The 17,019-nt window shown below is 33.7% G+C and overlaps 2 protein-coding genes and 1 long non-coding RNA gene across 6 annotated transcripts in view; 2 read left to right on the top strand and 1 right to left on the bottom strand.

The window, feature by feature from the left end:
* LOC148629319 (metalloendopeptidase OMA1, mitochondrial-like) overlaps positions 1 to 17,019 on the top strand; it is a 142,347-nt gene that overhangs the window by 33,653 nt on the left and 91,675 nt on the right. The gene's annotated exons all lie outside the window — the stretch shown is intronic.
* On the bottom strand, positions 1,335 to 6,527 carry LOC148629321 (uncharacterized). Its single transcript, XR_015915787.1, has 3 exons — positions 5,432 to 6,527; positions 4,052 to 4,139; positions 1,335 to 1,734 (listed from the first exon to the last, which is right to left on the bottom strand). It is a non-coding gene; the product is annotated as an uncharacterized LOC148629321 (long non-coding RNA).
* On the top strand, positions 6,583 to 11,366 carry LOC148629322 (uncharacterized). 3 transcript variants are annotated; one of them, XM_088547909.1, is made up of 2 exons: positions 6,583 to 6,727; positions 9,417 to 11,366. In XM_088547909.1, the coding sequence occupies exon 2, from the start codon at positions 9,489 to 9,491 to the stop codon at positions 10,944 to 10,946; it is 1,458 nt and encodes a 485-aa protein (XP_088404035.1). In that variant the 5' UTR covers positions 6,583 to 6,727; positions 9,417 to 9,488; the 3' UTR covers positions 10,947 to 11,366. The 3 variants fall into 3 exon arrangements, with proteins under 3 accessions (XP_088404035.1, XP_088404044.1, XP_088404028.1); XM_088547918.1 differs by lacking the exon at positions 6,583 to 6,727 and adding an exon at positions 9,096 to 9,174; XM_088547902.1 differs by lacking the exon at positions 6,583 to 6,727 and adding an exon at positions 9,098 to 9,257.

The raw sequence follows: 17,019 nt of genomic DNA on the forward strand, positions 1-17,019 counted from the left end.
CAATATTCAATGGCTTCTCTGGACTTTACCTTAACTTTAACCTGCAGAGGACTATATATCAGCATGATTCTACATATGTCAGCTCACAATCCTCAGAATGGCATGTGGGGTTAGCAGACTTGCAGTGCAGTACTGGTCACCGGAAGTGAAGGGTCTATAAATAGCATGGGGAATCCCAGTGTTTTCACAAGATAGGGGTATATTTAAAAATCATTATGGAGATTAGGCTTCACATCACAAGAAGCAAAATGCACCTATAAAATGTACAGAAATGTTTTTCCTTTCAGAAACTGTTTAAATTTTTTAAATAAGATGAGAACTTTTTTCACAGCACTATGAGAAACAGGGGTAATTTTTGCGTAGGACTATTTTTGCGTACGTTCCGAATGCTCATTGGTTGAATTGGTGGTCTGTAACCTTAAGGAACGCTTGATTATTATAGAGAACTTGCTCTCTGTACTGCATAATCTGTGTGTCTGTGTGATGGCCATTTGCTCTATATTCCATTTGATTTTAACTTAGAACTAATTGATCAGCTGATAAAATAATTTGTTGTACTTAATGTGTTCATGTATCCTTAATATTGCAACGCACAATTTAAAAATCAAATGTATTACACCATTAAAAGGTTTCTTTGCAACGAATAAACTGTACTAATTGTAATTCCAATGTTATTTTGCTCATTCCCATCCTTACTCCTACAATGTAAGCGGTTGGAATTCCGTTCCTTCATACCCTAACTTCTTACTTTCGAGCGCAAAACGCTCATTCCGACGTCATTTACAATCGGCAGAATTATAGTAAAATATTTACCATTTAAAACATTTATACAGTTTCTTTACTCTAACGCGAGTGAAGGTGACTAAACTGAAGAAAAAACAAATGACTTACCTGATGAGAAAATCCAGCAATTCTGGAAATCCTTTGTAAAAGCAGTTTAAATGAATTCCACATTTAGTTTTCAGCATTTTGAATGGGTACATCCGGTTAATAAAATAACGGATTTTAACTTGCGCAACGAAAATATTTAATAAAACAACGAATTGCCTTTACCAAGTTCGTTTTGTCAAAAAAAAAAATGAATTCAGTAAAATAAGTGACCAAATTCTAAATGGCTGGTCACTTTGATAACTGTCTTCATTACAAATGTTTTCAGGGTATTTAACAGAATTTTAGGGTTTTTATCGCTTGATTTCCGGTGGAAAACACTTCTTTTACGTAAATTAGACTTAAATATTTTTAAACACATGTTTAGTTTATTCACATTTGCTTTCAACCATGTCAGATGCTGACGAGACAAGACAAGACAATACTTTATTTGATAAACTAGCTAAGACACACAAGCGTACAAGAGGACATATACACATTCAAACATAGTCACAACAAACACAAACAACTATTTATACACCATATTCAATGCATTCACAATTTATACAAATACATAAAATTACATCACAGATTTTAAAAAAAAATATTTTATGAAGGAATCAGCGAGGTCTTTGTACAACTCAGTATGACATAATTTTAATAAATTAATAAACTTTTGTTCAGATGGATACTGTAAATAAAAACGGTATAAATATTAGCATAAGTTCTTGAATTTCTCTTTTGTGACAAGTGAACAGGTAATAAAGTTCATCGCCTGTTCCATTTCTACACAGTTGACATATTCGTTCATCTCGTGGTATTCCTGGCCATCTCCCGGGTTCACTGGGGATCTTTAAATTTGAGCATCTGAATTTAGAAATAAACAGTCTATTTTCTTGCTGTAAACATAGAAGGTAATTCTCTAAGGTAGTCTTAAATTTTGAATAGAAGTCGCACTTGAGTTAGGCATGCTAGACTGCCAATGTTTAATAATCTGATCTTTCAATTGCACTGAAAGCATTGACTTTAATACCTGTTTTTCTAATGGTATTTGGTCAACCCAGATGAACGATAATCCAGTATCGTCAAAAATCAATTTAGTAAGGGAAATCCACTTGCATTTTTCTGTGTCTAAAGAATGTAATTTTAACATGGTATATAATTAAGGATAGTTTTGTATTATTTAGCAAAAGGTTGTTCCAATTACCATTCTACATTTGATACTAGTATTTAAAGGAAATCGACGTAATTTTCCATAGATCATAACGTTACACGCGGGATTTCGAACTCTCTAAATTTTCCTACAAAATTGTAAATGTATTCTTTCCATTTCATCTGTTTTGTTGAAACCCAAAACTTCAGATGCATATAACAGTATTGAACTTTATGAGTATTAATGGGTCAAAAAGTTTAAGCTGTAAATCAAATTTTTTTTTCATTTTTGCATACAAAGCATAAAAGATCTTTTGGCTTCGACCGCACAAGCTTTTCTTTGTTTTGTGGAAACTTTCCATTATAGCTAAATAGCAGACCTAAGTATGAATAAGTGTCTTCAATATCAATATCTTCATTATGGTAGGATGGCATTAAGTCAGAAAATAGCTTACAAAACTTATACTGCAGGAGTATTCTTTTCTTGGTTTCAACAGTGTTGTATCGACGTTGTGTGTCCTGATTTCCATTTGTATTTCGTGAAAATATTTTTACAAGCATTATGGTTCTTCGCAAGTCAAGATTACACTCTTTTGAATGTAAAATATATACATTATTTCTCAAAACACTATAAAGTGAAACGGTCAGGTACGTTTGCACACTTCGTATGCATTCCTTATTTAACGTTCTCAAAAATGTGTGAGGATGTTATTTTTCAAAAAACTTTCAGAATTGAAAAAAAAAATAATAGTAATAATAATAAAATAATACATCAGACTAAGGAAGTAAGTATTTCATTCCAAAATATGTTTTAACCGTTCTTTTGATATCTCGTGAAGGTCCTACCAATCTCGGTTTTATGGGAAAATACATTTAAAGTGAAATAAAAGATTTTTTCTCCGACCCGGGAATACATAGAAACATCAAAATAATGTATATCTAGGTAATGAATTTATCAATCCAACATTGTTAGGACCATAATACGATGTCAAGGGAGATTGCCGTGAAATATGCATTTGCCTTGCTTATGCATTTTTGATATTTTTTTTAATTCTAAATCACATTTAAGAATAGGCTATAATAAAAATTTTGTCTATTGAAAAATAACATAAATTTTCCATGTGCATATTGTTTATTGCGCAAACCCAATTCTTATAAATTAATTTTAAAACATATTTTTATCTTCAGACATGAGAAAAGTAGCTCTGAATTTAACTGATTAGGGGCGTGTCAATATTTTTTATCCATTGAGATATAACAAAATTATTTTAACCAATCAGATTACAGTATTTATCTCAAATTAATTTATCAAAGAATGTACCCCAAAACAATATTTTCATATATTTCGAGTGAACAGAAGAAATATGTAGAGAAGTATGTATTGTATACAAGCGTTTTAGAAAATTTCCCCACATTAGTCATTGAAAATAAAGGGAAAAAATACTATTTTATATGGATATATGTGCGTCCAAGTTGATTTGGGAAGAACCTTGAAACGGACAATCACAACAAAACATTGAGTAGACTTATTCCAAAGGTTGCTGTAATTTCAAATGTTAACTTGTGTTGCTTAAATAACAGTGGAGTCATTGCAGAACAATCTTAAACAACCCAACCCAAAGACCGTATCAGGAAACCAATTCATTAAAAAAATATTATAAAATCAAAACGAAAAATATATAATTTGAAAATTGTAATGCAAGTCGAATCTATAGCATATACAAGCAATGTTGGTAAGTTAAAGTGGTTGTTGTACTTCGAGGCATCTAGAGTTATTTCTCTTACTTTGAGTATATGTTTGGAAGAATGGTGTGCATTTTTTTTAATGAAATAGAGAAGTGGTTATCTAATCTCAGAATATCTTAACTAAAATTTCATGTAAAATATAATACTGGATTTGCAAATCAGAAAAAAAAAATAGCGAACCGGAATAAAGGATCGTCAAATAATAATAATCATAATAATAAAACGAACAAACACAAACAGAACAAAAATAAACAACCTAAAAAAATACTGACATAAATCAACTTACTGAAGTTCGTTTCACATGTCCTGAGCAAAAGTCCAAATTGACAGTCAAAACAGACAGAACGTCTTGAAATTATTCGAGGTCAATTCCACTGAAGAGAAAAAAACAACTAGGGTAGTTTGAGATCGCTGATTATAACGAAAAGGTCAGTCGGGTCATGGTGATTATCTTAGAACTCTTAACAAAATACACTTCCCCTTAACTAGAACAAAATAATTTTTCTCGCGGAATTGTATATTTGGCATGCTCCACACAAGCTCGTCGACTATCCCAGTGTTAGCACTAGTCCGAATTTTCTTTGACCCTGCAGCCTTCCTCTGTTTTATTTGGATATTAATATGTCGGAATATATCCAAATAAAAAATAGGAGGGTTGCAGGGTCGGAAGAAACTACCTTAATCAATCAATGGCCTTGAACTTGCCAAATTTAATGCAACGTGCATATTTCCTTTCAAATTTTAATTTAATTTAATTAAATAATCTAACATAAGCTGATTTTTTTTTTACAGTTGGAGATCATTGATCATATTGGATTCGGATATTTCATATCTGTAAGTAGTAGTAACGGTCGCAGAGCCTTTGAAATGACGACTTTTAATATCCACACATATCCTTATAGTTAACAGTTCAGTCTCTGAGCTCTCCCTAGGATATCGGTATAGTAGTCGCAATAACTGGAAAAGCGTACGAGTTAAGGGACAGCTTTTATAAAGGAAGGGATAGCTGGCTATTGAGAAATTAAAGTTGTCGTGTTTTTCATAGAGTTTAGTTGAACACATTCCTTTTAGGTCAATTTCGAGAAAAAGACCAAGATAAGAGGCAGACAATCTACAATGTGGATTATTCAATTATAAAACATCATCTATATAGCGAATGCTGGAATAAAAAAAAACTGTGCCAACCTACGTTCCTTTTTTGGAGGAGATTTGGATAGAGTCTGTTCATTGGTGTGTAAAATACTATCTGTATCCCTGTATGTGAAATTGATAAAACTAACTTTAATTGAATACAAATCACACAAATAAATCACATACAGGGATACATGACTACTAACAATAATACATTGTTCACAAATACAAATTGATAAAAATACAGCTATACCACACAAGTAGAGGTGCACAATTAGTGCCCATCGGAATGCCTCCTGTCTGTTGAAATACTTGTGAACCAAACTATACAGATGTCTTTCAAAAAAGTGATTAATAGCATTGATTTCATTAATCTGCTGTTGGACTTCTTTATTTATCGTGGCCTATGACAAGGAACCCTTATATATAAACTTACATTTCATCTATACTAAAGAAAAAAATGATAAAAGATTCACTGTTAGTTTCTTTGATTTGTTTTTCAAAATCCTTTTTTTTAATCACTAAGTTTGGTTACCTTTTTCGCTTCCGGGAAAATCGAGCTAGGTGAAGAGATTAACAAAAGACATTTGCTTTAATGTGTAGTTACAGTCTGACATGCCCTCCGAGAGCTGGTCACCAGGTCTGCAGCCCAGACACAGAATTGCTTACTAATTACGCAGCCCAGATATGAAAGTTGTTCCATTAGTCTGTGGCCCGAATATGCCGAGTTGCTTACTAATGCTGCAGTCCATACATCATTAAGTCTGGAGTCCATGCATGCCCAGAGTTGATCACTAAATCTGTAACCCTGATATACCATGAGTTGCTTACGAAGTCTGTATCCCAGACATGGAAAGTTGCTCACTAAGTCTGCAACTCCGATATACTAAGAGCTGCTTACTATGTCTGTAGCCCAGTTATGAAAAAGGTGCTCACTAAGCCTGCAGCTCATACATGCGAAGAGTTGTTCATCAGGACTGCATACCATACATACCGAGAGTTGCTTACTAAACCAATACCTCGATATAGATGCCTTGAAATGTAAGTCACCCTTTAGTGAGATTCTTTTCTATTCCGTTCAAATTTTTGCCCATATTACATGAAATATCACTGAACAAGATATTCAGTTATACCCTTACACAGGTACAATTTGATATATTTAATAAAAACCGTGCTTTTATATACAGGTTGATTTCATACTTTGTTTTTAAATTTATTATTGATGTGTTATTTATCTTTTTTTTACCTTTTGGCACGCTGTTGCATATCATACACGTTGCTTTTGTTTGACACCTCATTACTGCAAACATTTGAAAGCGATCGGTATATTTCAATATTTACTTGACTTCAATCTAGCACGACAGCTGGTATAGGGGGATAAGGGTAATGTACTTCATTTTCAGTATGTCACGACATTCCCAAGTGCAATATACGAGTTTAAATCCTGACAGGTGGACTTCTTGATCATATTTTTGTGACATCATGCCCTCGCACTGACTTCCGAAGTCTCCAAAAAGTAATGAGATTACTTCTATTTTAATACCCTTTTCGACAAATAAAAATTCTATTGATTTTTCGAATTTAATTTTGTTTTGAAGGAAAAATACCCATAACATTCCGTGGCGAATTACAGCGATTCCCGCAGAGTTATATTGTAATTTAACAATTCAGATAAATTATGTTGTCAAAATATTTGTCGTGGAGTCGAATAGGCTTTGTGTTAGATTTAAAATGCAGTTCGATTTTTACATAGTACCCACAAAGCGTTCCTGTCCTTTCTAAATTAATCTTATTCTAAGTTTTACACTAGCTTGAGACATCATATTAGTCGGTAAGTAAAATAATTTTGTTAGTTGAAACTTTTTACCTAGAAACTGGTATACATTGGAACAATATGAGACAGGTGTAACCCGTAGAAGGACGAAGTTGAATATATTGATATTGTAATTGCCTTTTACAGTTTTACATTGACTAGGGTTTATTTTCCAATTTTTATTATGTGAGCTATGGACATATTGTTTTTGTTAAAGATACGAAACTAGTATCCTTACTCGGTTCTTCAGGTTACCGTCAAATTGAAATCGGGCTCTCGGTACTGTTTGCTTAACGTTATTTTGACTTCGTCCTCTAATAATTATGCTTGTTACAATAGCAAGTAGGACAAAGGAAATTCCGAAATTGGAATGTTGGTAATGTCTTACTACTAGTGTAATACTTCTATTGTTCCTCGGACTATTGATAGTCACAGTTCTAATAGCCAGCCCAGCTGCCACGACTTTCTTTGTGCTATGTACAATGACTGAGTGGTCTATTTACTTTATATCTACCGACATTTCTCAAGAAAAATTTTACCTTTTTTGAAAGTCCTTTCCTGGTAGTAAATGTTAGGTCTTTGAAAGCCCTGTTATTGATGTATAATAAGTAGAGTTTTACATTTCTAAGGTCAAATTAAAGGATAAAATATTACGTTTGAGGTTCGTTCCCTTACCTATAGACTTCATTGTATTTTCAATTTCTCATAAAATATTTTACAAGTTTATGATAAAAGGTAGCTTTGTACAGATTGTATACCATGGGATTTACTGATGTAAAGCATAAAACGGTTTTATCTTTTGATATTCAAACGATTTCATTTACAGAAGAACATATTAAGGGCAGGTGAGAATTGAAAATGAAACGATTTGTTGTAAAATCGATCGGCAATGAATTCGCAACAAATCCATGCTGTTATAAAGCGTTCAATCATGGAATTAATCTATTATTGATAGGTTTTGTTCGTCCCGTCATTTGATTCCCTAGAACTCTTCACAACAAATTGCCGGATTAGAATTCATTATAGCATTCTTGCGATTTAGAAAGGTCAAATTGTCATAACAAGGTGATGATTGAAAAATACAAGGACCATCTTTTAAAAAATAACGAGGTATCTCAGACTACTTGCTTCCTCTTTACAAAAAAATGAAACATGGTTCCAACGATGTTGTTTCGAAGCACTTTATCTATATATTTTACTTGCTGTATGATCACACAGTGGCTTTTATTTCCTATCTGGCATACTGGCCTTAGCCGAGTGGAGACTTACTATTGCGATTCCATACCCCATAGTAATGACGACCGGCTACACATTTACCTCTTGACTGGACATATTAAGTTGCAGTCCTTCTAAAAATCAGACATGCATGTCAAAAACACACTGAATTCAGCTTTATTTCTTGGTCAGATACATATCATATAGCCCGTCTTAATTTTTCATGTGGTTGTTGCGCTTTTGAGATAAAAATTATATAGATTGTACATGAAATTAGCACTTTGCAAGAGTTATTGTTCTTGATTTGGTTTGATTTGGTTGATTTTAGTGTGAGATGAATGTAAGTGCAGATCTGAGTACAGAAATGATTGTAGTTATGTGAAAGTATTGCATAAGTAGACTGGAAAAGCATCGTTTATTTGGTGGGTTTTTCTCCACCATGAATTACTTTACCATTGTCAGTGTCTGAATTTCATTTAGCCTGGTACTTAAGTGAACGTCGTCCCTCCAGCTTTGGAGTATTTCTGGTATGTGTGATCCTATCAAAAAATATGTAATAACAGTTTGCGTCTTATTCGTTCTCAGATCTCTGTTTTGTGTGATCGTTTTTTTTTCTGTTGTTGCAATATCTGAATAAATCATTTTCTTACATATACTTTTTTTTAAAATTAAATTTGGGTTATTCTTGACTTATATTGTTTCAGTTTATATTACATGTAAATCAATAAATTTTCGTCTAAGGGTTGGTTTCCGCGTAATATCATATGTGATTAAATTGTTTGAGATAAAATCATGTACTGTTATCTGAAGAGGACATTTCTGTCAAAAAACTAGGCGTGACAGATGTCCGTCTTAATCCATTTTCCTTAAATTGGAAAAAGTTCATTACGCGTTATTACAACAGTAGAGTTATTATAAAAGTCTAGAAAAACTTGGACTTTGGTTCCTCAAAGATTTATATGATTATTAGAAAAACATACTTTGTTTACAAAAACAACACAACCAAGTGATATTTTCACATTTAATCAATACAAAATATTTAGTTAAAGTGTTAAAAGGATCACCCCTGGATTGATAGTCCAACAATATCTCTAATTTTAACACAAAAGTAAAATTAATCGATTTCTCGACAATTCCGTCATTTTTAAATCCGTTAGAAAATAATAAGATTCATACATGCAGTACTAAGATAAGTGACTCTCGATAGATAACAACGAGTTCGGACATGCTGATATCGTCGTCTGTGGGAGGCAAACCAGTAATACTGGGACATAAAATACAACACAAGATAGTTTTCTTTTAAAATGTGAGAATATTCGCGCTTTAGAAAATGGTAAGTCAATAAACTAATCAATTGAATTTTTCTCTCTGTTTGTCTCATTATCAATTTAAAATGTCAATTCTAAAACGACGTTTTGAGTCTACAAACGTACCTATAGAACCTTTAAATGTTTGTATCACCTATACTTAAACATATTTTCTTTCTATATAGGTCTGAGAGAAAAATTGAAGATGGAGGTGGATTAATTTATTCAAAGTGAAACTAACCGTTACGAGAAAAAAAATGAAATACAGAGGACGAGGAAAGTCGGCACCCATTGACCGACTGACGGACATTATTTTAAGAGGATATTTCCAACAAGTCAGATTTTTCGTTGATCTCGGAATTAATATTGACAGACAAGATGAAAATAAACGATCCCCACTCGCATTATGTGCACTTATGGAACCTCCGCAGTGGGGAACTGGAATAGCCAGACTTTTAATTGAGAAGGGTGCTACATTAGATACGCAAGATAAGTATGGTTTAAACCCGCTGCATTTAGCTTGTATTTACAATAGACTAGAATTAGCAAAAGTTCTTTTACATGCAATAGATTTCGACCTCGTTCAGGCAGATAAATGGGGAAATACTGCACTTCATTATGCAATGAGAGCGGGAAACAGTGCTCTTGTTTCACTACTAAAAGAAACTCTTCTTCATTTCAAATACCCCTTGGACAACGTGAACAAGGAGGGCCTTACGGCACTTGACGAGGGTTACAGATATTCACAATCATCGTGTGTGGCAGTGCTACAAAATAAATATACCACAATGAATAGTGAGACCGAATCTGTAAGCCAACAATCCACCTCTACTCCACATATACTTCTTTCTCAAGGATGTCTTTCGCGCAGTATTTCGGATCTAAATCTAAAGAGGTCGTCTCTACGACGACCAAAGACTGCACATCTACCAAGAGAATGTTCGACGACGACAAGTTCAACCAGTACTTTGTTATATCCGTTCCCGGAACCCAGAAAATTTATCAGACAACCTCGACGAGAGATACAACCAAACGAAAGAGACCCAACTAAGTTGGTATTCTGTGCGGATCTATCAGACTTTCGGAATAACCCCGAATATCTTTACCAATTAGTGGAACCCGGAATCCTACCAATAACCTACAAGTTTTCTTCTCGGCGTCCGAAGTCAGCTTTACCAAACCGCACGTCCCCAGTGTCAGAGAATGGAGGCAATTTCTTCAACTGGAGAGTTGAATTCAAGAAACTGTATGTTCATTATGAATATCAATGTACGCAATCATACAGAGATGCAGTGAAGTGTATACCAACGCTACAACTTACACAGGACAAGTCAAGTTCGCCCCTGCCGACTGACAATGAAAGCGAGGAATTCGATCGAGCAAGTCGAAGAGGTCGAAAACATAGTGCTATGTCAAAACATGGTTCTAGTGATAACTTGAGTGCCAAACAACGCAAGCAACAGGCTTTACAACAGGGAAAACGGAAACTGTCTGTCGTTCAAATGCAAGGGATCGGTAAACATTCACCGTCGTCTTTAGATGGGTCTCTTGGATCTAGTAGTGAGTCTCTAAGCAGTGGAACATCGTCGAAGAGGCTACAATCAGCACAGAAAGACCGTCTTAAAGTGCCAAGTGATCAACAAATGACCCCGAGTGGACGAACGAGTCGAGCATCAAATAGAGAGCATTCAGCAAGCAAGCTGAGGGTCTCTTGAAACATGCAAACTTTACAAAATAGTATCTGTGATATCATGGACTATACATGAGTAATGTATGTTTTAACTATATGTTTTGAGTGGGGGCCAACTTGGCTTTCCATTTAGGAAGTTTTATGTTGTAAGATGTCAAAAAACAACAGGTATATATAAATATAGGACCCTATGCAATAAAAACTATCTTGTTTTCAGTCATGAAATGACTATAAATTACAGAACCATTGCCTTTTAAATAGTTTTACCTACTTGTTGGTTGTATACGAAGTGTGAACATTCAGGTAGAATTTTAAATAATGATAAGATTGACAAACATTTTACTCCCTAATCATCTTAACATGGTTCGCTTATCTGCAATAATAAAATAGGTAAGAATTTGTGAACAACTTTCATAATTTAAATAAAACTCTACAAATTTCCTTACCAATAGCTTTATTTGTTTAAATAGCCCTTGTGTTGTGACAACAGCCTTATACCTTTATGTATCTAGAGAAATCGTATCTTATTAGGTTTAACCCCAGTACTACATTAAACTTGAAATGAAATGAGAACAAAGAAGCTAAAAATACAAATACAAAATGATACCTCTTCGCATGCAATAATTGTAGACTTAATACTACATTATACTTTCTTTTCGTGATATATGTAATATTTATCTCCGTGGATTTGATTTTAATATTCTCAACTGAATCGGTTTCTTGAATAAGAAAGCCAACATTCAAAACATCAAATGCGCTTCCGATTAAATTTCATAAGTAGTGTCTAAATATCTGACTCAAACTTGTCCATGTTTTAAAAAATTTAAACGTTTCTTTTCAGTGGCGAATCTTAACATTTTGCATTGTTTCGGTACAATAGATTGCTTACTCGAAACAACTAACACGCTCATATACACTTATAAAATATAATAATCTATAAATGCATTTTCTTTTAATATAAGAAATGAGTTACATCGCAAAAAAAAATGTATTTTCTAACGCTGGCTTTCACAGAATAAGTGTGGCATAGTTTGACTTAATTTGTTGTGCTTAAATTATGTTTGCTTGGTTCAATGGAGACGTCCCCATGGACATAATTACATGTACAAAAAATTGTGTGCACATAACAAATATTATTTTGAATATTTTTCAATTTGTATCGGAATAATTGCAGACACACACGTCTCTAATTAAATTAGATTGACAAAGAGGATTACAATACTCCTGCTATTACTTCATTAAGTTGTTATTGATAAATCTATTGCTCTCATTGTTACATAACGGACACAAATTTAGAGCTTATTTCCAGTGTAAACAGAAAGTAATAACTCTCGTTGTAGTAAAGCGTATTGATTGTACTGAAACATTACAAAATAAAAGAGGCATTTTAATAGGAGGCATTTGCATGTAGTTGATATAAATGTTCAAAAACCCAAACGGTTTGTTTTAAAAACATATATAAGATGTGATTACATTGGAATGAAGTATGTGTTGACTGATCTGGGGATCGAAGACGGACATAAAACGTGATTAAAGTTCACCATCATATGGAGAGGTATTAAATTGATACAATGAGATCGATTGTCGCTATATTGGAGATGTACAACCTTTCCTAAAATACTGATAAAAGTTTAATTCAAATTCCACCGTTTTCATATACCAACGGCTAAGATTTTATTACATTCAGACTATGGCAACTGCATCGAATTCTTAATTTTAAAAATTCATACAATATGAGAAGCACATAGAAACGTTAACTAATGTATGTACGCTGTAGTTTACTTATTCCGACAGTCACCAGTTCAAATTTATTATAAGAAACAAAATGCCCAGATTTGTAAAGTCTCTCCATGTAAGATGTTATCAAAGACAAACTTATTTACTTTACACAGACTGTCAGACAAAAAGGAAAGATGCCATTAATATAACTATGCATATCGTCTTATCGATGGTTAACAATATATTGAGGTACTTTATAAAACGTGTGAACAAGGAGACATAAGAACTTGTTAGACGTTGCTATTGTAAAGAAACTTGGGAAATGTCTCTTGTCGACCTTTTCTCAGTTCACACTGGACAAGAGAAGTAGTGTTAAGTCTATGCAAACACACTGAACAAACACATCTCTGGAGACCATCAACTCCCTATGACTGTGCGATTCTATCCCACACAATGGAGACAAATATTGGACAATTAAAAACTATTTGAGTTGTTCAAGTACATCAAATATAAAGAATAATTTTACCGTTTGTGTATTGAACCTTTTAACTGGCATTAATCTTTCTCAAGACGACGTTCAAATAAAGGATGAAAAATTAGGACTCAGTAAAATCGTTAATTAACGTTCACTGGTTCTATCGATTACAAATTTATATAGTTAACCATTGACGTCAAAACAAATATGTGACAATTACGAGGAAACAGAAAACAATAGTTTAAACGTTTCGACGTTGTTTAAAAAAAACCCAACTGTTTAAATTGGAAACATGTAATAAGTCACAACATTACCTCACTGAGAAGACATGACATTACAATGAAAGGCCTTTTTCGTCTGTTGTAAATGAAAAAGACGGAATTCAGAGTATTGAAAAAGCAATACATTTCCCCCTACCGGCAAAAGTAAGAGACACGATTGTCATAATTAAGTGAAACTCTAACTATTTATTACACTCATCGAGGTACTATTACGAATCACATAAATCAAGTCATTATATTCATGGACTTCAAGCTGCTCTAGCTGTAATTTTCGTAATTTTTTGTTTCTGTTGAAATATGCCTGAACTTTGAATTATTTCTGCTAAATTGTACTTTTCCTGTATACTTTCATTTGATATCCAGAAACAAAATGCATTAAATACATGAAATAGGGGTCGATACATATATTGTCTTGCAAGAAAAAAGGCGACCTAGATAAAATTCGTATGCATTAACTTCTGGTGACCTTAATCTGCACATGTGCTGTAAGGGTCGATTCTTTTTCAAAAATCAGATTGCAAAGCGAAAGTGGTTAATCAACGGCAAGGAAGATCCGTTTCTTTGACGGACTCGAGCCGTAAAAGAAAAAAAAACGTTCGAATATAATAACTCAAGGATCATTTTGTAATTTACGTATAGTTATATAATACGGCACAAATGAGGTCAGTAATATGTCATTTATTTGAATGCTAATCAAGAAATAAATGAAATAAAACCATGACATGTGCTTACATGTGTATCCGTTATTGCTATTTTTAACCAAGGTGAAAGTATTTTTAACCAAGGTGATTGTCCTGTCGGCATGCAGTCTTCAGAAGTAGTGGCAAAAAATAATTAGATTTGAGCTATCGATCTTCTTTGATTAAAAAAGCTGGTTTTTTTTACAATATCCTGTGAGTATTATCGACATTTATTGCTTCAATTGCATTGCTACAAACTTATTTCAACGAATCAACAAATCATTAAAATCAAAACTGAATAAATTTGGCAGCTTAAAACAGCTATAAAATGTTACACTCACTCTTATACCAAACTACTAAAAAGTAAAGTCACAACAACTGCAATTACTGAGAGAAGAAAAAAAAAAACACAACATGAAAGAACATAACTTCATTGCAAAAATCTGATCGAACTTATCAGAAATCAATCTTGATCTTCCTACAACCCAATAAAATGACGGATAACCAGTTTGGAAGGATTTTTACGCACATACTTTTGCCATTTGTTCTGACCACAAAACTCGGAGTTCGGTGAAATATGATTTGTTAGAAAGAATCACAAAATATGTAAAAGCCTCATAAAGTATTATATTTTACTGTCCTTTCAATTTCGACATTTTCTAGGTGGATCCAGACATGTAAAAAAGTGAAGTTTCGATCCAGAAAATTGATAAAAGGAGTTTTCCAGGCTATGATTTGTTCTTTTCGTCCACCGAAATCTGCACAAAATTAACAATATTTTCCAACTAAAGGGGGTTCGAAGCCCAGAAACCTCCCTCTGGGTCTATCACTTACTAGTAGTTGAAACAAAATCTGAATTAATCTACCCGTCCCAATACATGGACATATGCGACTCGCGGAACAATGTATGGACACTGAGTCAAGTTACAATATAACCTTTATAAAATGAACGATTTGCTGAGTTTGCTCAATAATTATGCTTTAACTTCCTCAGTTCCACTTTCTTGGTCAGATATTATTATTAGCCATAATGCATTTAAAAAAAAAAACATTTTTCACACGACGTCGTCACATTGAACGTAACACTAAGTGGAATATACACGAATATCATGCGTAACGTCAGCGTAAACAAAGGATATGAAAAGGCGGAAATTAGTACAAGTGTTTGTGTGTTTATTTCTAGAACTAGTTTTCAGTTTAAGTATCTTAAAGATATCCACTACAAGAAATTAAACAAATTGACCAAGTACAAGTTGTTCATATTAAACTGACCTAAGCAGAAAACTCATCATGAAAATTATATCGTTAAGGCACCCCGACACAGGCACTTGTCTCAGAAAAAAAATCGACCCTTATACCGTACAATATTTTATTTCCATTTGAGTTATTGTAATTTTTTATGTCATTCGTCGCAGGCCAGACAAATACCTCTTGCATGGAAGCAGTTTGATTTAGAAAATAGAAGTCTGTGCGTTCGTAGTGGATTTCACTGAAAAGCTACCCCTCAAAGGTTTATCTTGGAGTAAAGGTCTTTCAAGGTAAAAATCTGTAGCTCACTTCATCAAGCTTTGCTTTTTGAGAAGCACAAATATTTCAGTATGGTGAAGCTGAAGCAGAAACTAAAGGGCAGCACTAAGTTTTATTGACTAACGTTTGAATATTAGCCTAAATATGATCATAACTGTGTGTTTTCCATGTCTGGCCTTTGTCCCTTACATTCTTTTGATTACCGCTATAACCTTGGTTCCCATGATTACTCTGCCAATACGGGTTCTACCCGTCCAATACGTCATATTGCATGGCCAGGCATTAATAAAAGTGGGTGCTTAAATCGGCAAGGGGTCTGGGGACCGCTTAAGGTGTCCAGGCAAAACCTTTGTAGGAGAGCCGGGTTGCGAAGCTTTTTAGGGTGCAAAATTCGACAGAAACATTAAATTCATAACTAAAACTAAACGCCGAATCTTTAGAAAATAGAGTTTCCTGATATCCATGGTCTGTTTTCAAATAACCATTCTGAACATTTGGTATTACAACAAAAAGTCCAGCTTTCTTCCCTTAGTAAATAGATGCAAATTTTGTAATCATGCATTTTCTATCAATCGTCACGTCTCTATAGATGTGTACATAGCAAGTGCACATGTATTTAATGGTTTTGAGTGTATAGCCATGGATAGTAAAATGTAAAAAGAAAAGTAGTTATAACAGCATTATGATACAATTTTTGCCCATTTAATGGATCTAACTCATGACCTCAAATCCCTGTAAGCAAGTGCTGAAAGGGGGGTAAGTTGTTCTTAGTAGGATCTAATTCTGTTCATTATACACAAAAAGATCTTTCTGCAGAGGCTGTAGAAGCTGGCATGGTTAGAAGGACATGAATAGCAGATGTGTTCCAATACAGAATTTTGTTTGTGTTTCGAAGTGTGTTATGGATTGTATTTGGTTTCGTTTCTGTCGTGGTCCATCTGGTTTTCCAACGAGGAATTTTCCTTTTAAGCTGTTCAGGGGTACCAATATCGTCTGCGTAAGCATCTTGTACATTTTCAATGTGAACTAGTGTCAATATCTGCAGTTTAACTGGCACCAAAAATTCTGCAAGAAACCTGTCCTCTGATTGAATTCAACCTGGCTCCAACTTTTGAACCAGATGGTCAAGAAAAAATGGTTCTCGCAAAGGATGGTTTGCTCTGTGTATTAAGTACTAAGTACATGTATCTTGCGGCCTTCGCGACACGATGTACAAGAATTACGTTAAAATCTTAGGCTTTGTGTATATATTAGTTAATCAGAAATAGCATTATGAAAAGGTCCATGTTTTGTACAATGTATTTTGATAAAGCACCAAAATATCCATTTACACTGTTTCCAAGTGTAACTCTTTACGTAGGTGTCTGGTGGTGCATAAGTTTCAAAATTGTTTTTTTAAATATATATTTAATATAT

This window comes from Perna viridis, chromosome 1, assembly GCF_037379345.1.
Source record: "Perna viridis isolate PV_CMFRI_1.1 ecotype Kerala chromosome 1, ASM3737934v1, whole genome shotgun sequence".
NCBI lineage: Eukaryota > Metazoa > Mollusca > Bivalvia > Mytilida > Mytilidae > Perna > Perna viridis.

Coding starts and splice junctions, on each gene's coding strand:
- LOC148629322 (XM_088547909.1), top strand. CDS start 9,489: ATGAAATACAGAGGACGAGGAAAGTCGGCACCCATTGACCGACTGACG.